The sequence below is a fragment of the Haliaeetus albicilla genome, chromosome 16 (genome assembly GCF_947461875.1).
Source record: "Haliaeetus albicilla chromosome 16, bHalAlb1.1, whole genome shotgun sequence".
Classification (NCBI taxonomy): Eukaryota; Metazoa; Chordata; class Aves; order Accipitriformes; family Accipitridae; genus Haliaeetus; species Haliaeetus albicilla.
The window spans coordinates 24838133-24861932 of NC_091498.1; the positions used below are offsets into that span (position 1 = coordinate 24838133).

The 23800-nt window shown below is 37.8% G+C and overlaps 2 protein-coding genes across 3 annotated transcripts in view; one reads left to right on the forward strand and one right to left on the reverse strand.

Moving 5' to 3' along the window:
• The window catches only part of ELP4 (elongator acetyltransferase complex subunit 4), a 154553-nt gene extending 146651 nt beyond the window's left edge, over positions 1-7902 (reverse strand). The window contains exons 1-2 of the mRNA XM_069804006.1: positions 7698-7902; positions 1734-1769 (exon numbers count right to left, since the gene is read on the reverse strand). Of these exons, the coding sequence (XP_069660107.1) occupies positions 1734-1769; positions 7698-7869 (208 nt within the window). The 5' untranslated portion in view covers positions 7870-7902. The remainder of the gene's footprint in view (positions 1-1733; positions 1770-7697) is intronic.
• Positions 7903-7994: 92 nt separating this feature from the next.
• IMMP1L (inner mitochondrial membrane peptidase subunit 1) overlaps positions 7995-23800 on the forward strand; it is a 51848-nt gene continuing 36042 nt past the window's right edge. Inside the window, exon 1 of one of the 2 annotated variants that reach the window (XM_069804007.1) lies at positions 7995-8047. The gene's annotated coding sequence lies outside the window, so the exon portion shown is untranslated. The remainder of the gene's footprint in view (positions 8048-23800) is intronic. The other variant, XM_069804009.1, reaches the window with a different exon arrangement.

Consider the following 23800-nt stretch of genomic DNA (forward strand, 5'->3'; position numbering starts at 1 on the left):
TGAGGTACTTAAAGAAAAATCTGTATTACTCTTGATAATTCTTGCTAGTTGTATCTTATGCTGTATGTGAGTTTTTCAGATTTTGTCTCTACACTCTCATTTTACAATTTTGCATTGATCCTTAACAACCTGTGCAGCGTTCAAAAGCTCAGGATTTAGCCAAAATGGTGCCTTACTACACTTGCAATCTTCTGCAATGAGAAACTGGCCTTTTTATCTGTAATAACACCTTTTTTACTTTTACCTTCCAGGTTTTACTTACCAATTTCAAATCTATTGACAGTTGTCTTCCTGTAATCCACTGTTTTAACTTAAAATAATAAATTAATTTTTAAGGCTTTAATGCAGGATTTTTGGCACTTAACATGTAGGCACTCAGACATTGCTCAAACAGCTTTGCAATGGGATACGTCTTTTCATCACTCCCACAAATAAGGAAACTGAGGTACTTTATCCTTATTTAGTGGGAGAAACAATCACACAACTTTCTAGACTCCAACAGTTCAGAGAAATTGCAGTGACTGGAAAGCTAAGAGCTAGATCTGTTGTCCTAGGTTCCTAGTTCTCTGTTCCAGCAACTTGGTATCAAAAAGCAGTATTTAAATTGTTATACTATTTAAGATGTGAACACAGATTACAGATGCAGATGTTTTCCACATAACTACAGGTGTTTCTCTAATAACCTTTCATTTTTTTTCCTGTAATATCAGTTCTTTTTGCTAGGAAAGTAACAAGCTTGAAAGTTTCTCACAAGAACCACTAATCTGATAAACATTTAAAATAGGAAAAAAAAAGACATTTCTATCATCATTCAGCCCTTACATCATTTTGAAGTAGTTCTGTATCCTTAGAAGCCCAAGATTAATGTACTGATGTGACAAATCAGATGGTATCTCCTTCAATTTCTCTTCTGCAATAATGATCGTCTTATATGCTGGAACTGTATGCACTTACACAAGACTAACTTGTAAGAAGCTAGTCTTCCCTCAAAATTGTGGTTTCGGCTGCTATGCTTAAACTGAGGGTCCTGGGAAATGTTTCTTGGCTCTAAGTCCAGTACATACCATGGGGATATGAAGACAAGATGTATGTGTACAACAGTCCTCTTCCCCTTTGCTATGCTTTAAACAGAAAAGAAAGCTGGGCATCTCAGCTGCAATAGAGACATGGTACCAGCCAGTTTCAATGTAGTCTGCAAAGGGAATTCTGTTGTAACCCATTTAATCATCTCAGTGTGCCTCATCCACATCCTAATGGAAAGCAGGCTTCCATCAGCTTTCTCTTAGTTGACTCTGGCAACCAAAAGATTAAAAGATTCTGTATTTCACATCTTCCTCAGAAAGCCAAATTAAAAAAAACAACAACACCTTCATGATGATAAACAGACTGAATCTTACAGGAAATCAAGTAGTTTAGAAAATCTTAAACAATTTGAAAATTTTCCTAGAAAGTCCTGACATTTGCTAAACACCCTGCTTTCAAACAGAATTCTGTGGTATTCTTCTTGGGGGCTCAAACCTATCTAAAAGTAAGGTTCTGATCCACCTCCAGTAATTCTTGAAATAGACAACAGTCCACTCCAAAGGCTATCCAAAGTGAAGGGGCCTGAGAGTTATACTTTCTTAAAGTCTGAGTTTAAAAAACAATGAAAAGGCAGGTTATTTGATAAATACATTAAAACGAGCAAAACACATCAAAATATGGCTTTAAGTATCTATATATTCTATACTAACCAATAAGAAGAAGGGTTCCAACAGCTACGCCTCCACCTGGAAACAAAACAAAATTAAGAATAAAGTAAGACTACATTTTAATACTATGTTAGAGAACAATTAAGTTTTCTTAGTTTATAAGTCAAAGAAAGGTGATAACGGGGAATTTAAAAATATAAAAGTGAACAACATTTTAATTACCTTTGCAATACTTCCTACAATTCTCTATTATGAAATAATTATACATTACATGTAATTATATATTACACATTACAATTACTTTCACAATATACTGTACTATCATCACTGTGGTAAAAAGATCCTGCAGAGCTCTACGCAACTACGCTCAAGTACTACAATAATGATGTATGGTCTGAGCTAGCGAATTTTCACTTGGATGACTCAAGTGAGTAAACATTCTCCAAATTAAATCTGTATTAATCACTATCAAGTGATATTTGTTTGTACCAAGAACCAAGTATGTAAAGTGACCTACTAAGAGGCTAGCAAATTCCCATGCTAGCCAATGAGGCAAAATCCTGGCTTCACTAGTTTTTATCTTATTACTGAAAACAGACATAGCAATAAGACAGGTAGGATTTCACCCCATGAAACCTGGACTGACAGATCATAAACATCGTAACATATCTGAAAAAAAATATACTATAAAGTCTTTTATAGTATGTCTTGGACATAAAAACAACTCTATGAATGCAGTTGATTGAAATATTTGTTCAAAAATAAAAATACATTTTGACAGATTTATACATGGCCACTATTATTTTTCTTTCTTTCTGCTTAAACAATTACAATCGATGCTTATGTTCCAATCACAGATGACTGAATGAATAATAGACAGAATAGAATACTCTCAATATGTTTTGATACATAGATGCTTATCCCATTGATCTCAACAGTGTGGAGGACCAGAAAAAATAATCTATGAACTCCCATCCTGACTGTGTTATTTCCTCCTTGAAGAGAGAGCAAGCATAATTATGTAACAGTGGTTTGAATGGTTGTCCCAAGAAGGAATTTTTACAAAGATGGTAAAAGAATTAATATTTTATTTTAGGTGAAGAGTAAACTGATTTATAATCTGCATTCCAAGACTGAAAATAGTGGAATAACTTGAAACCAGGCTACAAATATTTTGTTGAACAATCATATAAGACTGTGACAGGAAAGCCAAAAATTGCTGGAAGTGTTCAGATGGCCATATGTAACCAGCCTATTGTAGTGTTTTGCATGAAGGAAACTGCAGTGTATCTTCTGCACCTACATACTGCTTTAAAAGCAAGTTAGGAGCAAACTGAATCACATCAGCACAATATCCAAAGTTCCTGATAAAAGAAGTCAATTCTGGACTGCATAGGTAGACTCTAGTGAACAGGATAATTCAGTCTATCAATTTAAGAGCTCCATAAAGTTCACTTGAAATTGATTCTAATAGGGATTGGATCAACTTCTTAATCTTTAGCTCTGCTAGTGGGACTACAAATGTCTGTAGCACCTGTAATGGTGATATATACCCAGAAGGAGGAGAAAAAGCAAATTTCTCTCCCACAGGCCAAAAAAATGCTAATATTGTTGCATAATAACACCTGAATTAAAACCACAACAGAATCACTTTGCAATCATGTCATGATGTACCACAATTTGAGCAGTACATCACAGTGCATGTTTAGTCAGCTACTAACTTCACAGTTATAGTTCAACACATCACAGTTTTTTTAAGCTATGCTCCTGAGTCAAGATGTACAAATGCCTCAATATTTACAGCAAGCTTATCAAGCAATCAAGCATTTCCTAGATATTTAAAAAAAACCCAACTGTAAGTAATTTACCGGAAAGTTAGAATCACTCATGAAATCCCCATGTTCTAATCTACCAATTTTTGTTTCATTTTATTTGTTTGGGAGATAAATGCAAATTAACCCAAAAGACGTACTGCAGGAGAAAGGAGAAAAAAAGACCAAAATCAGAAATCATACAGGTGGTTGGTACAAAGTATGCTTCCAATATTCACTGCATTCAGTTCTCAGGGAGACAGAACACACAGGTTACTAACAACAGTTGTTAGCACGTTCTATATAGCACAGAGAAAAAAATAGCTCAAAATTATGAGATTTTACCAAATCATAGCTTGACATAGAAAAGATGATTAAAATAGCCATAAGTAATGTATTACCTCATGGCAATGAGGACTTAAAATCTCGGTTATAAAAATCTCACTTGTAGCCACCGCAGAAGTAGTCTCTTCTGCTTTTAAATTGCTTGCACAAGAGAGAATTTGTTTGTCAAACAGTATGTCAGTGCAGTTGAAATTCTCACAAGCAATATTTGCAGATCATCAATTGTACTGTCTCTTTTTACAAGCCAGAGTTGTAACATATGTGCACATACCCTGGTTGCTAAAGGCAAACTCAGGTCAGAGGATTGGCTTTACATTATCAGATGTAGTGAACAGTTTGAACAAGTGTATTCTATTAGATGGAATGTAAAATTATTGCAGTTACCATGGTTACATATTCATATTACAATGAACAACAACAATAGTAAATTAAGCAAAAAACAGATGACATTAAACAGTAGCAGGAATGCTGACAGAATCAAAAGAAAGAGGTAAAATCTTCAAGTTTCCTAAGAAAACTGCTGTGAACTTGTAATTCTTTCTAATTTTGCTATTTTAATTTTTCTTTGCCAGTATCTAAGGCAGTGGTACACGTAAACAACTAAGCAAAACTTCTAACTTTCCGCATTGCTACCTACAGCAATAAGATTTAAGATCTTATGGACAGAAACGCAACAAACTTTGCAAGTTGATAAGTGTCCCCATTGTTTTCAAAGCATATCTGTGACCTCTTTCCAAGCAGCTTGAAACAAAACGTTCAATACCAAGCATGTGATGGTTATATTGCAGCTCATTACAGAGAACTGCTTCAGCACAAATCAAGCATATATGGTCTATAAACCTTGAAAGTAAACTTGAATATGAAGGCTGGAGATGTAAAGAACATCTTAATGGTAACACAGCATTTGAAATCCAGCATTTATCTACCACTTCTTTTTGAAAAGAAATGCATTTATTAAGAAGACCTAGCTATCAACAATAATGTAACAAATCAGACAGTAGCTGTAGAGTAAAAGAAATTCCTCCAGGTATCCTCTGCCTTTTCTTCTCTTCAAAAGTTCCTAATTAGACCTCTGTCTGATGACACCATGTTTCCCTTACTCACACTTATTCATAAGCTATATCTTCATGTCTGGCAAATAATACTGTATCTGGGTTGCAGCTTCTGGACAAGGCAAATTTAAACCCAGGTACAAAGCGAGATATCTAGAAGACTGCCTGGTGACCATTAAAAAATATGTCTATGAAAAATACCAGACTAAACCAGTTTATAGTAACTTTCATTGGGAATTTATACCGAAAGGTTTGTCCTCAGTCCCTGGTGACAATAAAATTAAATATTTTGTACAGTCAATTATTTAACTGCTAGTGGCCAAGATGAAAGGAGAAAAGCAAGCATTTTTTAAGAAACACATAAACAGCAATCTGCAAGACATTTATGAAACATTTCCACACACCCCCAAAAAGGACACAAAGGAGACCAAGTACAATACTTCTACAGTCACCAGCATAGTGGGCTGCATCAACAGAAGCTCAGACAGTTGGTCAAGGGATGTGACTATTCCCCTTTACTCAGCACTCATTAGATCACATCTGGAATACAATGTCCAGTTTGGGCCCCTCGGTGCAAGAAAGAAGTAAACATAAACTTAAGTGAGTCCAGCAGAGGGGAACCGAGATGGGGCAAATGACCCAAGAGGAGTGGCTGAAGGAACTGGGCTTGTTTAACCTGGAGAAGAGAGGAAGATCTACTAGCAGCCTGCTGGTACCCAAGAGAAGCTACTGAGAATTTAGCTCTTTGCTGAGGTGCACAGTGGGAGGGCAAGAAACAACAGGCATAAACTGAAACAGGAAAAGTTCCAAGTGGATATAAGGAAAAAGAAAATTCCCTACAGACATAACTAAGCATTGGACTGGGTTGTCCAGAGAGGCTGCGAAATCTCTGCCATTGCAGATTTTCAAGACTCAAATGGACAAAGCCCTGAGCAACCAACTCTGAATTCAGTCCTGAGCCTGCTTTAAGATTGCAGTAGATGAATTCCTGAGGTCTCTCCCCAGCCTCCAAAATCGATGATTCTGTACAGGTCCGGTCTGTACAGTCTAGCTGGGTGGTCTGTCTCCAACAATGCCTAATACCTGGTGTCAGTGGAAATTTTATTATAGTACAGCATGTTTGGCATGAGTCTTTCCTGGCCTACCCACTTAGCCTCCAGAAATCAGTGATTTAAGGGCTAGGAGGTTACGAAAGATTTAACATAGGAATAGAGAGTTTTCCATTTTTTCAAAGATGCCACAACCCAGAAACTATCTTAAAAGTATTTTCAAAAGCTGCTATTCCTAGGGTTGAAGAACTTTCTTGACGTTTAAGTGTAAAACTTGTTAAGGTCAGGAAATTACTGAATATTTAAAAGACAAGGAAAGGGTGCTTTAGAAGGGATCCTGGGTTTACGGGAAGAAGTGTCCCCAGTTTCCATAACAAACCACTAATTATGTTAGCAAGTGTCTGGACATTTAGGAGACTGCCACCATGGGAACTGTCTATATCTGACCCATGCTGTGCAAAATCCACTGTTTATAAAAGGGAATACGAAGAACCGGAATATTCAATGCAAATCTTATATTTATGCAATTAAAGGGGTTCACAAATTACACTCGCTTAATGAAATACTTCTCTCTTAAGGAGGAAGAGCTTTCTCCACAAGGATGCAAATCCCTGACGAAAGTACAGGTGTTCCCTACCAGACGCACAAACACACAAAAGATACAGAAGTGTGATTCTGCTTAAGATACACAGGCTGAAAAAACTTAAATGGATACAACTTTTATATTTATCATTACTCATATAAAATATCCTTAGAAAGAAAAGTGGTATTTCCTATATTCCATGTACTCTTCCAAGGAAGAACGAACAAAGCTAAAGTCAAGCCTTCCTCACCTAAAAGTAGTCCCATCTAGGTACACTGAAGATGTACTGCAACTGTATCACTAGTTAGTAAAAGGATCATGCATCCCTCGTGCATACAGATAAAACACGCTGTTTATATGAGCAAAACGAATTAGTTCCCAATCCAAGTAAGCCATGCTAGTTCATGCCACAGATTATAACATAGCAATGGTTCACAACAGATCAGTCCAAGGAATTGGACTTGCATCTTGACATCTTGACACTGACAGCAGGCAAAAGCAGATTCACCGACAGTAAGAACAGCGTCACACCAGCGTACCTTATCTAAACGGGGCACTTATAATGATGTACCAGTGGTGAGCAAGACAGAAAAGGCACACTGAGAATCCAATCTCGTGGCCAAATGCATCCTAAAAATTGCCATACTGAAGAACCAGAACTACACCACGTTCAACTGCGGGTTAATTCAGCAAACATTTTTTTTTTTCAAAACCGAAAACTTCAGACCCCTTACTGTGACCGTTTGCAATACGACAGGACTGTGTTTCTACGTAAATCTACAGAGTGGCTTCCCACTCCGGAGAGGTTGCTGAAACCGGTTTAAATGAAGGGTAAAGGGCGATCTTCCCCTCCGCAAGCAGCCATCAAAGCGGGCGCACCTGCCCGCACCGCCTCCCTTCTCCTCACACGGGGGCGGGGGGGGCTCAAGGCGGGAAACGGATCCCGCTGTGCCCCTTCCTCTTCCCCCCCCTCCCCGACCTCCCCCCGATCCCGGGAACTGTGGGGAGGAAGGAAAAGCCTGCGGGAGTAGCTGCGGGGTCACGGAAGGTAAATGACAGGCCCTGGCAAAGGAGAGGGCCGCCGGGCGGGGGAGGAGGGCCGCCGGGCGGGGGAGGAGGGCCGGCGGCAGCCGGGTCCCGGGTCCCAGGTCCCGCTCCCCACCAACCTAGCACACAGTCCAGGGAGGGGAGCCCGCTGGAGAGCAGCAGCTGCCCGTGGCGAACGGAAGGCCGAGTGCCGGCGACTGCGGCCAGGCGGCTGCCGGCCGCGGCCTTCCGCTGGAAGCTGGTGGCCCCGCGGCCCCGCGCCGCCCCGCCGGCCGCTGGGGCTGCCGCCATCTCGGCTGCCTCTCGGTTGACAGGAGCGAGGGGACGCCGGGAAGAATCGAGCCCTTTCCTCTCCACCAATGGGAGAGCGGCATGGGAGACGCGCTATCCAATGGGAGGCCGCGTTGTTTGCACGTCCCGGGCCAAGGGGGCGGGGGAAGGGTTAGGGCGCCCGGTAGCGAGCAGGCAGGTGAGTGTGGCGGGGCCGGGCCGGAGGGCGCGGGGTGCCGCTTCGGCGGGGGTCCCGGGCCTTGAGGGGCCCCGGGGCTGAGGGGGGCCGGTAGCGGGAGGCGGCGGCCGCGCCTCGTCCCGCCCTGGCGGGGGGGCCGGCGTGAGGAGGCGTGGGTAGTGCGGTGCCGGTGACTCGGCCGTGCTGCGGAGGGGACAGCCCCGCTTCCCTCTCGGGGAGGGGGGTTGGGGTGGCCGAGGCGTCGGTGAGGCTCGAAGCAGAGCGAGTCGTGAAGGGAGAGGCCTGGCCGGCGCACCCCTGGGTTACCTCGTCAGTCTCTGTGCCGAGCCGTCGGCATCACCCTCTTCAAAAACAAGCCGTCCTCGTGTGCCAGCCCGGACGCGAGCAGGACGGCAAAAGTATTTCTGAAACGTTCTTCTTCTTCTCACGGTGTTCGAAGTAGCTGTATGTAACACAGTATGTAAGCGTGCTTGGAGTCCCTCTCTTGTTTGTAAATAGCCGCGGATCTGTAATAAACGTATGATTTAAGACCTCTCACTTGGAAGCGAGATCTTGCATCAGTGTGATGGCTCTGGACCATGTCATAAGTTAAGAGCTGTAGCAGAAAAAGTTGCTTTGTGTGAGCAATGTGATTTCTGTGCTTTTTTCGGGGGGGGAGCATTTACTGTTGAATCCGTTGCTAATACCACAGAAAGTTTTTTGTGTATTTTGGAAGATTAGCATGTTCTTTACTCTTTATTAGCAATTTGTAGATAGTAGCCTGTGGCCTTGTACGTGGCAGCGAACAACTGCCCTAAACTGAGTATGTGTAAAAATTGGTGAGATATCTGAACTTGATGTTTCCTTTTCTGTTCATGTAATATACAAAGACATTAAAATGCTTCTTATCTTAATGAAAAATTTTAGTATGCTTGCTTTGTATATCAACACTTTGTTATAGTACTCTGAATTTAAGAGCAATCCCTATGTGCATATAGAATAGCCACTATCACAAGTATTTGTGTATTTTTTTAATCTCTTGGTACTTCAGATGCATCCCAAGCTACTTGAAGACAATTGCACGTAGCAGGATGTACTAATGAGGCTCTAATGTTATAATTCCCCACTCTCAATCTTTAATCTCAGTGAATGATTTTTGTTATTGCTGTAAGCCATGGTTTTTGAACACCTGTGTTGTCGAGCCATTTTTTTTAATTGAGGAAAAAAAAATCCTCATATTAAGTATGACCAGCAAGAAAGAGCAACAATATGTTAATGATCCTGAACCTCAGAAGTTTTTCCTTCATAACAAATTCAAACTCAGGAGCATGGAGTTTCAGTATTATGCAATTTCACCAGCTAGGAGGACATTTGTTTGGCTGTTGGCCAAGCTTCTTTACATGTTAGGCAGTGGACATTTTTAAGACTTTTATCACGAGTAGCAAGAGTTTGTCTTAAAAGTTTTATATTTGCTGCTAAACTGTGAAATACTGAATAAGAACTATTTAATTTCAAATGTAGATTATTGTTCAGTGAAAGAAGTATTTGTCTTTAGAGGAAAAAATCAAAGGATGCATTTGAAAACATGGTGAGAAATAACTATACCTATTAAATGTCACTTCTGTAGGATCTGACTAATGATTTGTGAATGTCTGCAATAGGAAAGACTTTAACAAAATAAAGGCATAATTCACAGCTCTTTTTAAGAGTTCAAGAATCTGGTATTGTCAGTGGGATCCTATGGTGTAAATTCTGTATAATTGAGTGAGGAGACTGAAACTTACAGAGCTCTCCACTTTTAAAACATCATGTCAACTCTTCCATTTCTTACTGTACTGTCATTCTGGAGTCTGGATACCTAAATATTTCAGATATGAGTGCTTGCACATGTGTGTAACACTATTAAGAATTGCAGTATATCTTACAGAACTTTTTTTTAATAAAATGCTTGTAACCCAATGAGGTTATCCTTGATAAGTTACCACTTACCTATCAGAAAAAGAATCAAATTACATACTACATGCACTTTGTCTCAGTGATTATTGTTTTCCCCATTCCAAGTAGTACATTTCCTTTTGTTACTTCAGTGAGACAAAGTACTTCCTTGCTTGTTTGTTTTTTTTTTTTTAAATAAAATAGACTAATATAGGTTGCATTAACTTTACAGTATAGGTGTAAACATCCATCCAGGGCTAAGTCCTCTCTTTTGTTTTTCCATTTCTCATTAGTACTTCTCTGACAGGTAGTTTTTATGCTTTTTTCCTTACCTCATTTTCCTACAGGGCAACTAAAACTAGAGGCTAAATAATTCCTTCTTTTTTCTCTTTAATTTTGGAGCCCACATAATGAAAGTATTTGCAATTGGGAATACTTGTGCTGTGGTGCTACCTTTTTTAGAGTTTCTTGATTAAAGTGCAAGTTTACTGGAAATCTCAGCATCTCCTGAGCTGATATAATAGGTCAGTGTTACTAAAAAAGGAAGTCTCATTTCCTCTTCCTCTGCTTCCAGTCCAACAAACCCTGGTGCTTGTCAGATCCTTTCTTGAGCTAATTCAGCTCACTAATCTGACTTGGAACCGTCTATCGACTTTCTTAATAGTTTCATTTTGTGTTGTACTGCTGAGTTGATGCAACAAGGAAAAGGGCATATACACACAGTGGGCAGGGCGTAGCTGAACCTTCCACCTCTTGCTGACTGTGAAGCTTGCAGCTATTTCAGAATTTCATGTATTTTTAAATAAAGTGATATATTTGTTACAAATTTTGTGAGTTGACATCCTTTGAAATACAGAGAAACTGTCTCTTGCATTGTAACTAATAACAGGAGAGACTGTTTCAGATATTAAAAAAAAATCGAGAAGTAGAAATAGTTTTTCAGTGTAAGAACTGAATGTTAAAAGGTACTGCAGTAGTTCTGTTTGTAATGTTCACTTTTCCTCTGTTACCTTTTAAGATGATGGTTACAGTTAAAGTCCTATTGATTTAGAAGGCAGGTGGAAATAAGCAATTTTTCAAAGATTTAATTTTTTTTAAAATTTATTTAATACAATAAAGCTTTACAAATGAATATGTGCTTATAAAAACACCACTTAAAATACCTGACTTAACCTGCATTTCATTTCAGATGAGTATAGAAGAAACTAATTTTATGGAAATGTCTTTAAGTCAATGATGTTTCATTTTCAGGAAGAATAATAGCTTTTTCACTCTCTTTGAATGATACTAAAGGTTTGCTTATGTTCACATGTCCACTTTCCAAAAGATGAATTTCCAGCCATTGTAAAAGGTCCACTAGGGGCTGTCTGACAGAAAGCAAGACCGCAGGAATTGTAATTCTAGGTATTACTATATATAAAAAACCCCCTCATCCTCAAATACACAGTAGTAGGTAGATAGGTCCTACTATTCTTGCTCTAGGGGTGGAATTGAAATGCAGAGAAACCAAACACGGAAATGATTGCAAGTGATCAGGAAATGTCTTGGCAAGTTTTTTCTTGTCAGCTGAGCTATGGCAACTATGGTCATACTCAGCTCATTGTAAAATGGAGAAGTTTAAACCTTTGTGTCCAGATTGGGATGTCTTAAACCATAGAATAATCAGCTTTTCTTTCTCGCAGCTCACATATTATCATGTAGACCTGATTAAATGTTTATGTCAATTTTAACTGCAAATCCTAACTCTAGTATGAAGAAATCAAGCACTCTCTTTTCCATTTTTTGTAAACTTGGTGATCCAATTCAACTACTTACCTATGCCAAATGCAGATTCTAAGATGGATTAAGAGGATTTTGGGTGAGAATTCCCTAAGGAAAAAATGGAGGGAAACAATGGGTGACTGAGAGAGCAATCAAAACATTTGGGAAGAGGTATGCTTGGAATTTCATCTGCAAGTATGTTTGTAGCTTCTCTTCAAAAGCTGTAGCTTACGGATTTGGTGAAAATCCTAGTGTCCCCAAAATAGCAGCACTTCTTAAAGTATGCTTTAGATATATCTGCTTGATAAGAGGAAAGACACCTGTTGTGGCTGTCACTGCCTCTCTTCTTTGTTTACTGCATGCAGCCTGCGTGGGTTGCAGATGTAAACTCTTAGGACCTTCAGTTAATGCAAGCTGCGGCTGTATTGTGTGAGCAGTGTTTCTCAACGAGACCATGTTATTGATGTACATACTTTATTTTCCTTGGTTTTAATTGTGCCTTACAAGATTCAGTGTATGCTCTTGTCCTTCTGTGGCAATAGGCAAAATGCTATCCCTTTTGGAATAAAACATATCAGTGCATTTTGTTTCAAAGCCATATGTCTGCCTGATCAGTTTTCAGTAATATTTTTCTGTTGGGTTTACATATGGGATAGAGAACTAGAAAACTGCATCCTAATGGCAGTCCTAATTCATAATCTTATTAGTGTTGCTGTTACATCGCCAAGCTGCTTCCCTCATCAGTTCTGGAATGTGATGGTATTAGACTGTGCTGATTAAAGTTTTATAGTCACCAAATCAGATTAGCTATTGAGTCACCTGACTAGGTAGGGTTTGCAGTCATGTGATCCAATGCCCTGCTGAGCTCCCGCTGGGAGCTGAAACAAGGTAGTTTGCTTTTGAGATGTTCTTAAGTATCTAACAGCATGGGTCGTGGATTATGGCTGCAAAGAAGATGGCTTCATTTTCCTGATCTTTGAACTAGCTAGAATGGGATAAGTTTGAAAGTGCAGGATCTTCAGGCCATGAGCCAACAACTGGAAAGAATGTTTAATCCTGGAAGTTGTGACACCAAAAGACCTGGGTTTTCTTCAGTATGAAAAAGCTTAAAGACTACTTATCCAATCAGTCCGTGGAAAACGCAAGGATTAGTAGGAGGGTTTAAGACATACCAGTTGTATGATATTACATAAAACATGATATGATTTTCTTCAGAAAGCCTCTGGATGTTACCTAAATGCATCCCTGTGGGTATACTGAACAACAGATGAAAATTTAAACCTGTGTCTAATTTAAATAGCTCTTTTAAAATAGAAGTGAATAAATTAGGAGACATGAGTTAAAGTGGTATGTGCTGAAGACAGCAATAAATCATAAAAAAAGTGATTGTTTCTGTAGTTTCAGATTATAAAAATGTACAGTATAGTATTACTGAAACTTGTGGAACAGTAGTATTGAAAATGACTTGTAAGTGGCATGTACTGTCTTAATAAGCATCATACAGATTAGTGGTATATTTCATAGAGATTATTTTCCTTCTGTTTATCATAAAAAGAGGAGTTTCATTTAAAAAAATATTAATTTAAAAATACTTGTAAGATAGGACTAAAAGCAATAAGGGAAAAAAAGAACCCAACAACTAGAAAGGAGTATTATTTGTATTATGGCTTTTGATATTCTGTAATGTTTTCCATACGGGGTTCCATGTCCATATAAAGCTTACTTCAGGATAAAAACCTAGAAATTAAGACAGATTGATTCTAGCCTTTTCAGATGCTTATCATCCAGAAATCTATTTCATGTTAGTACAAATGGCTGCCCTCAAAGAATAAAACAGTGTGTCACTTCAGCATGTCAGTGGAAGAGGTGAAGAGTAAACTTAGTGTTTCAACTGAAAAAACCTAATTTAAATGTGTTGATATTTTCAGCCTTCATTTTTGTCTTCCAGTTGTATCTGCACATATTTCATTAAATAGGCTTTTCTAAAGCTAGGTAAATAGTGTAGGTAATTATGATTTATGGAAAGGAAAGGTTAATAGCTGTGACTTTTTAAAATGTAATTTATATTAGTGCAGTTTATGCAAAGGTACAGAATAACTTAAATTACATGTGCTTTTAGAGCCTAAGATTCACTGAATATCTGTAAAAATACATGTATCATTGAAATTAGTTTATAATTGCCATAGCTTTTTTTCCTGATATGCTGGTATTACAAAGGTTAAGAATTGGCACACTTTGGATTTCAAAAAAGCGTTGTGTTTTCTGCTAGGTTGTTAGGGCTTTTAGTCTTCAAAGGCATTATTCCAAATAACCATGTTGTTTCTATTACAAATCTACAGTATCAGCAGGTGCTGGAATACAGGCAATGTTTGCTCCTCACCTACATTGTGGGGTTTTACAGAAGGTGCCTTTTTTTTTTTTTTTTTTTTTTGGTTTAGCTGTTTTGTCCATCATCTCTGCAGTATTGTGAGACCTGAAACCTGTGAAATGGTTTGGCAAAGCACTTGAGGCCTGCCTGTGGCCAGAGAAGATTTAACCAATCCCCTTAGAATTCTTTTAAAATTGGAGTTCATCTCTGCTTGCTGAAATATTTTTAAGGAGTTTTCATAATGGAGAATTTTCCGCCTCTTCTAATGTTAGCCAAAACCAGTGATGCTTCAACAAGAAGTACTTCTGCAGTAGTTTCTGAAATTAAAAGTAAACAAGCTGGGTCATAAGTCTTCTAGTTGCACAGACCCACCTGTCTGACCTCCCCTCTTACAAAGGAAATGTTTTTGTTAACTCTTCTTATGCTTACAGGTAACTTCAGACTACTGTGCTGAAGTGTAGAATCTGTATTGCTGACATTTTTCAGCTTAGCTTTCAACAACAGGCTCTGACATCTGTTGAAGTATGACGGGCATGCTAGGTGAGGTTTGGAAGGTTCCTTCTCTGGGGTAGAATGGTGAACGGACAGTTAATTGAAAATAAGTCTCAAAACCTTGATGATTGCAAAGATGGGAATCTTTGACAACATGCTTACACGTAAGGATGTAACTTCTTGGCGAGTCCCACAAACTTGGAACCTCAGCTTTCCAGTGTGCTGGCCAACGATGTATTCTGATCGTTGCGGCTTCCACAGATATTCCAGACAGGTAGGTTAATGCTAGCTTGGTTATTCAGCCACTGCCAGTGTGGAATTAACTTCAGATAGCGTAGTATCCTCTAACAAGCAGTTTTTTCCCCTTTATTGTCCATTCTGTCTTAGATTTATGAACTGCTCAATCTTTAGTCTGATAAAGACAGGCAAAAGAGCAGTGGTTGAACTGAAATGCATATAGGTGTGTTGCAAGGAGGTAGATGTAGTAATTTATGTAGCGCTGTGAATAGCGATGCGGTTACTGACCCAGTTCAGGATGGCACTAGTTCTGGCTTTCCCGAGTAGTGGTGTCAGTCAGTGGCTTCACAAAAGCGTACAGCCCTCAGGTTTTGCTGAGGACGAGATACTGCAGAGTCATAGGAACATTGAGATGTATTTGATGGGCTTCCGTCTAGTTTCACAGCATTGTGACCATCCATAGAGTGGGGGATGAACCAAGATGTGCTGCTGTGAATAATTCTGTAGAGCTGTGTAACTATACCTTTTCTGAGCACAGAGACGGAAGTCTTGCTTGCTTTTCAAAAGATGTGACAGTTGTAAGAACTTGTTTAGAATGGTAAACTAATGAGGTCATTGAGAGGTAGATAAGAAAAGAGGCTTTTTGGACTTTAAGTAGGCAAGAATTACAATGTAGATTTTTCAGTGTGAATTATAAAGTTAGGTAAAACAAGCAAGCAATCTAGTAAAACTCACTTTAAATATAAAAAGCCAGATCAACTGCTGGCTACTTGATAAAACTTACATTGTTCCAAATTTGGACTATTGTGATGAAAAAAACCAGAAAACACTGAATATCTGGCTTTTTTGTAGCCTAGCAAACTTTCATTATTCTTTATCTCAATGGATTCAGCTTCTTCCAATTCTAATACTAAGCCTGCCAATTCCACACCAAAACTGCTGTATTTGCTGAAATCACATTTCAGGAGCGTGTATCTAGGAGTAGGGCTGCTTAAGCAAGCTAGCTCCCTTGCGCCTGAGTGTTTGAGAGTGTTTGATCACCTCTGTGATTCTCAAGTTACTATCTACTCAAGCCAAGTTGTTATCTACTCAGTAATGCATTGAAGTTTGTGATGACTTGAGTTACCTTTTGCTAGCTTAGATATTAGTGCTGTGATGGTAGCTGGAAAAGTTGGTTTTATTGTTGAAACCTTTATATTATATGAATTTCATAAGACTATGAAAAAAGTTTTGGTTATAGAAATATACATTTATCATAAGGTGCTTGAGTTGCATGGCTGCTACCATTTTTTTACCCCCAAGTACTACTTTGCATTTTGTGTGAGATTACGTATGTAAGATGAATGAAAATAAATTAACATTTAAAGTTGTAGCAACTGAAACAGATTGAGGGAAACTGAAATATCGTCAGGGTCATAGAAACAAGAGTATTGTAACTGGTAACTGCAGAGTAACTTACAATACTGTATTGTAAATGGGACAGACTTAAGGTTGTGGTTGCTAGTGTAAATGTGAGCTTCACTAATTGTTTCAAGGTCCTATCTTGTTTTTTGTATGAAAATATATATGTGTTATTTCATTACAATGGGGCGCTCATTCTGGAGGAAGTAATTTATCTGAATTTTTAGTCTTAAGACTTACATGTACTTGATTCTAATATCTCTTCAGTTTTCATATTTTCATTATTTCTGTGAATTAGAGCTGTCTCTGTGTCCCTAGCAGAGGAAGACAGGTAATTGAGCTTCTAAGTACATTTTTATGTTTCTGAGAAAACAGTTGCACACTCTTGGAGCTGCATGTTTCCACCATTTCTCTTTATCAACTCTGCTTCCATTAGTCCCAAGAAGTGTGAAGCAGTGTTTGGTCTGATGTTCTCATGCTATTGTCAAGCGGCAGTGATTTTTTTAATAGAATTTTTAACATTTCTGGCATAAGACCTAAAAGTCAGAAATGTTAAATTATAGGAAGATCATCAGCCTTCTCAGCGTGTACACAGCATCTGTGAAAGGAGCTGTATGACCAGTGACTCTTTTTCCTTTTAAAAAGGCAGTGTATGATGGAAGAAAGGGCAAGCCAAATTGCGTGCTTTTGGAACAAGCCAAGTTAGTAAACTTAGATGAAATAAAATCTGATCACTTACTAAAACTTTATTAAGCAGTTTGTAAGAAGGCAATTCAGTCAGGGAGACAGAATATTAGTGAAGTTATACAATGATGTTTCTGTACTATTTTTCTGTTTTACAAATACTTGTGTCCTCATTTGAAATTTGGATTTGGGGTGGTTATCTGTGGTAAAATAAGCTATATAGACCCTTTTTGGTAATCTGTTTGGTATCAGTGATAATGCATTTTGTAGGGCTGGAGTGTGCTCAGCGTCTTGCAGGTACTCTGCACCTCAGCATATAATCATTTGCTAAATTTGAGAAAGGCACCTGTACTTATTTGATTCACTAAGTAGTCAGTTTTCTCACTTATTATTGTGTCAGCTGTATCTTTTACTTTAAACCATCAAATTAAATAATAGTTTACGGTGGCTTTTTATTTTAGTTCATGCATTTAAAACCTGGAACTCAGATAAAAAGATAGTTTCAGAATAAATTCAGTATATTATTTATGAGTGGAGCAACACATTAGCATTGAGTTCACAATAGATCATATCGCTTTTATTCCATCTTACAAGCTTAGCAGCACAAACAGAATAATCAACATATTATTTGGCTGTCATCTGCTGAACAGAAACCAGAGATCACAAGGAGGTTTTCCCTAGCTGCAGTGATGGCCTTTTTGTTCCAAGCCCCCATCTGGGAGGGCCATGGTGTGTTATCATATGGAACGCGGGGTTTTCTGTAATCTGCTTAGCTGCACTGCAGTTTGAATCTTTATTCCATGTTTGTGTAATTTATAATTTTAATGAGACCATGGCTCTTGTGGGCTTTGAAATACATTAAAAGCTCTTTTGTGCATATGCTTTTGTTCTTGCTTAATAGGCTCAGTGTATTTAAAACTGATGAATTTTTATTCATGGATTTGGATGTCTGGGGATTAACTTGGACTGAATATCATTGCAGTCATCTATTGATGTTTGGAACTTCTTTTTAATACTTGTATCTGTAAGTGGAGAAGAACTTACAGAACTTGGGTTTTACACATAAACCAGCTCAGAAATAATTAATAAAATTTTATTGAGCAATGAGGAAAAAGTACTAATATAGGTGGGGTTTTTTTCTGCATAAACTCATGTGAAATACAATTTGTGGTATGAAAAAAATAAGTAGTTGAATCCATGTACATGTGTCTATTTAGAACTTCGTAACTAAAATACAATTTGGGAAAGCCATCAAAATTTTTGTAGAATAATAGCAGTGACAAGCGCTTGATTTGCATTTTTCTTCTGTTCAGGTAACTTGTAAATACTGAGCTCACTTTTGTCTGACTGTATGTTTCCTTTCTCCTGATTTTTAACACATTTTTTAATGCAGAGTATGCATAAGATATTTCATTAGAAGGTGATGCTTGTAACTGGGAAGTATTGATGAACACACAGATTCTTTATTACTATTGTTATATTTTCTGACAGTGCTAAAACTGGTCTTGTTTTTTGCTTTTGTATTTTTCAAATGTTTAATAATAGGTTTGATTTACTAGTTGTGTTAACATCTCATACTGTGTGATTTCTGTGTTCATAAACCACTATGGAGTACTCTTCAATGATGGCATTCTAATCTGAGACTAACACTGGGGATAAGATTAGGACACTTGTATTTCTTTCTAAACAGTCTTGCTGATGGTGTACATAAATAGGTTGCTTTGTTTGATGTGGAGGGTTTGGGTTTTTTTTGTTTGTGTTGTTTTTGTTGGTGTTGTTTTTGTTGTTTTGTTGGTTTTTTTTAACCAGCAAACAATCCTCTTTGTAATGACAAATATTTTAAGTAAACAGCCTTTTTGCTTGTCAGTGCATAGGGGAATTATTTACCCCTCTTCTATTCAATGCCTTGAGTAGTATTTCCAAAAATTCCTGCATATTTCTAGAAGGTGTGTCAGCACTGGTAAGTGCAGGGGACATGTGAGCCATGGACAATTTCAGTTTCTGTAGGGTTGTAGATTTTAAGTGCCTAATGTGAAAATTGGACTTGTAACTCTTTGTCTTGGTTGATTAAAATTAATTTTAAATGTTTACATATCTATGTCTCAAGAAAGTAAATTTTTTGAAATTTAAGATAAATGCCTATAGCTCAGAATATAATTATTTGACCCTTGTCATAAATGCCTATAGCTCAGAATATAATTATTTGACCCTTGTCATATAGACATGGTACATTTTTCTCAGTCACCAGGAAAGTGACTGTGCTGTCTGTCAGACTTTTGGCGTTTGTCCTAACTTTGACATTGTTACAGGAAACTGTTAAGTGAGTATTTCAGCATCCCTCAGAGGCTCAAACTTGCCATGTATGACGATGCCTATGCTATTTGCTCAGCTATTTGGATTTCTCTGTTCAGCAAAGATAAGTGTATAGAGGAAGATAGAAGCCCTGGAATGCATCTGACCATTAATACAGTGTTTTATACAGGGTTGTGGGATTGTTCGAGTTGCTTCCCAAAGGTAAATAGAACCAGTGAGAGCTACTTGAAATCTGTTTTGAAAAATTGCTCGTTCTTGTGTAGGTAGTCTCTAGTTTAACACCAGAGGATTTTGCACTATGTGAATTTATGTTTACAGGACTGAGCTCCTTGTCAGCTTGAGATCAGTAGATGAAGGAGCACTTGTTGGAGACAAACTGTCAGTGCCTAGTAGAGATAATGTGGAAAAATAATCTTCTCTTCCAGAATATCACCAAGCTTTTTCGGATTTGCCAGACTGAATCCAGTGTTTCTTCTAGAGAAAACCAACAGCTAGAAATACAAATCAAGTTCTGCCTGACCCCCTGCTTGGAAAGACCTTTTGAAAGTTGTTCCTTGTTTTGCTTTAGATGTTTGGAATCCTCAGATTATAATTAGAATATTTAAAACATTTTATGTTTATTAAGTGGTGTGTCTGATACGGGAAGAATCTTTCCCAATAAACTTTATATACACCTCTCACTAGTCTAGTGCATGTAACATTAATTTCATGCAGAAGTTTTAAAAGAATAGTTTAATATAAATAACAGCTCAAACATAAATATTTAAATAGCCTGGTCAGTGTGCATTTTTTTTTCTTTGTTTTGGGGCTTTGGATTTTTTTTAAAGTAATAATCTCAGAGTAACTCTTTGGGAAAGAGATGGGGCAAGTTATGGGATTACCTTGTGTGAAGAAAGGTGGCTGGTTAGAAGCGGAGAATGTTAGAAGTTTCTGTTAGCTAAGGAAAAACTGATAAACTATCACTAAATATTCAGTGAAAATTCAGAATTAGGAAGCATTATATAAAGCAAATGTGACTGGTAATTTTTTATTATAGTGAAAAATCTATTTAATATCGAGTCCAACAATTTGTTTAGCCACACTTTCATTGGCTGTGACTTTGATTTTTCCTGTATTTAAAATTTTGGCCCCATATGTTAAACTGTCTTACACAATGCCATTGGTTTTCTGTAGATCATAAATCTGCTCATTGATTTCCTAATTTTATTATGTACACAGTTAATTGTAATCCAAGATTACAGCAAACAAGATGTTAATTTCTAGACAACCTATGTACATTTCCCTCGGTGTGATTGTTACAGAAGCAAAGAATACAAAGAGAATACCATTTGTGCTATCCTCACAGGAGCTGTCAATAAAAGATGTAATAGGGGATTTAGGAATCTGGAAATGGGCAACTAATTTATGTGGATCTATTTTATTTCAGCTAGAAAGACCAAGCTCTGTTTCGTCTGTACTGCATATTGCAGAGCACAGGCTGTCTATAGAAAACCAGGCGGCTGCATATGGATAGTCCCTTGATATCATTCACTTGCTGTGTAATCTTATTATGCAAAGTTCTAATCTTCACCTAGAATGAATGCCTCTGGGTCAGAATATAGTCATATCAGGGTTTTTGAGGTCATGTTTTGTGATCCTTAGCTTATTCTTCTAAGTAGGGCTGGGATTTAAAGAGTATTCCCCAGACACTAGCAGAGATAGACGGCAAAACCTGCTGCCTTTTTGGAAGACAAGACCAACATGAGGTCCCTGGTAGGATTAAACTTGATTTGTAGCTGTAGGATTTTTTAACAGATGTATTATTGGACAGGGAATAGGGGGCCACCAGCACAGCGAAATTGGATCACGATTGGCATTCTCAGGGAGTCCGCTGGCTGCTAAAACAGCAGCTGCATGTGGATTTGACTTCTTTCAGGTGAAGCGACTTCCAGTCATTTGGAAAGGATGGGATGAAAAGGAACCTTGGTGATAATTTTGATGTCTGCAAGATTTAGTACCAATGTAATGGGATTATCGGTAACACCTTCACTGCAGAAAAAGCCACCTGGCGCTATAACTGGCAGCAACTGAGAACTAATCCTTTCCCATCTCTTGGATGTCATTCATGAGGCTCAAAGTGATTTCCACCCTGCTAGCTGTGATTAATTTTATAAACAAACAAACAAACAAAAAAAATCAAACTATGAAGGCACAGGCTATGTAAGGAAAAGGGAACAGAAGATAATAGTAATTACATTTTATTTGCTGCGGGGGATAAACTATGCAGTTCTTGTAAAACCACCAGATTGTATTCTGTGTGATAAAAATGGATGTGTAACCTTCTTTAATCAATGTCCATGTTTGGTATAAAAGCAATGTCTATTTCAGTATAGAATTTTCAGCTACCTACTATATAATAGTAGGGAGTACCTGGAAGTAATTCCAACAGGTTTTATGCCGTTAGTTCTGTGATAAGGATGTTTATACAACAGTTCCATTAAGTTTTCAAGGGGCCTGTGACTTAAATCATTTGTTTTATTGTGCTTAATGGTCTTATGCTATATCTGGTGAAGTTGCCTGCTGACAGCACTTTGTATTAAAATTAATTGTGTGATGTGCAAAAATGTTCAGCCCTTTATCTTCTTGTGATCAACAGTATGGCATTGTTTAAAAATGTACTGATAAATAGTTTTCTGAGGAAACAATTATTTTACTGATGCTTAAGCTAAAGCAATTGTTAGATAAATATTCTGTGGGTTTTTTTAATAAACTAGAGGTTATTTCTTTTTTTGATTGGACTTACTACAACCATTCACTTATTAACTAGAAGTTGTTACTTAAAACTACATGGAAACCTTCAGGATTGTAGTTTTTCTGTGGAATGAACATTAGATGTCTAAAGATGGCCCTTAATGTTAAAAACAGAACCCCCAATCCTCTGAAGTTATCTTGTTAGGTTCAAACTGTGTATGATCTAGGTATACATATATGTCTTAATTTGAAATTAACTTTCTTCAGTAGTAATAAAAAGCCTTATGTAAGAACTAAGAATTTTTTCATCATTAGCATGAATATCTGATAAGCCTGAGCATTTTAAAAAAATCCATTATGCCACATTTATAAACTGGGACTGGTGGAATCCATGTCTTAGAGGTTAAAAATTTATTTTAAGAGAACTGGGAACAAAATTTGAGACCTCTTCCCTCATGCTTTATCTTTGTGGTTAGTTTTATACCATGACAGCTCTCGCAGTAGGTAAAGCTCACTCTGAGCCCTGTGTTTCCTTGAATAATTTGCAAATCTATCCCTCCTAATTCAGAGTTACTCAGAGACATTAGAGAGAAATGAATGTGTTCAGTGTAACTATCGGGAAGTACGTGTCATCCAGAGTCTTTAACGGGAAATTAGTTGCAATCAGTTTGAAACTTATTTTTGGAGACATAGAGCAGTTGTTTGTAGTTTTATAATAAAAAAATACTTCAGTTATAACCTGATAGCTGTTGGCATGAGAGGATTACATTTTCTCTTAATGAATCTGTTGTTACCGTTCCATTTGGCCCAATCAACAATATCTACCTACTTCAGTCAATGTAATGCAAAGTTTATACAATTCCTTTTTACCTGTAATATCCACAGGTGCCTGAATTCTATACTGTCTTACTCTATTAATATAGGGTTTCTGAATAGCATGGATCTGAAATACAGGATGGTTGCGCAGTATTTTTGTGTCAGCCTCAGCTGAGAAGCAATGTGAGGCTGCCTTTCTAGCAGGGGCTGTTAAGAAGTATTGATGATGGACTTCTCTCAAAAGATAGAGCGTGGTCGTTAATTCACACTAGTTGTGCAACTCCAATCGATCTGCTGTCACTCCGTCTTCCTTTTATTACCTGTAACGCATTTCTGGGCTCACAGTGTTTGCGGCCCTGAGAGCAAGGAGTTGGTCCATGCTTTTCATAGTGTACTGGATTGAGAAGAGCAAACCGCTTTTCTGGCTCTCCAGAATAAATTCTGCTGAAAGTGCATTTGGCTTGCAGCAAAACTGTTCAGTTTCTACAGGGCGTCTGCAATGTGCTGGGCACTGCATGTGCTAATGAAACAATTCAAGATTTTTCTGTTTTCTCTTGTATTTTGGGTCATTACTGTGAAACTCGTTAGCTAATATTAAGGATGTTGAATCGCAGATTGGTTTAAGTGGATTTATTCTGGAGATGTTTTATGAAAAAAAAAAAAAATCTTTTTTGAAACACAGAAATGAGCTTGGTAGAGCACATTTTCCCCCAAGAATGGTCATTTTTTTCTTTATAAATAAATACTAAATGCAAAGAACAAAAGCCACTTCTGATTGTATTCAGGCAAAATTCCTATTAACTTCTAGAGTTGTGCAAGTAAAGCTATGCACTTTTAAATTCCTGCATTTAAATAGCAAAACATCATGAAATATAGAAGGGAGGTCTTTACTTCATTATTTAGTAGGGCATATTGTACACACAGAATTTTTCTTTTTTTTTTTTTTTTTAGCTTACTGCATTTGTTTAGCAAGCGATATTGACCCACCTTAGTAAATGAGGGAAATCTTGCTGTGGTTTTAGTTCATGGTACACCTG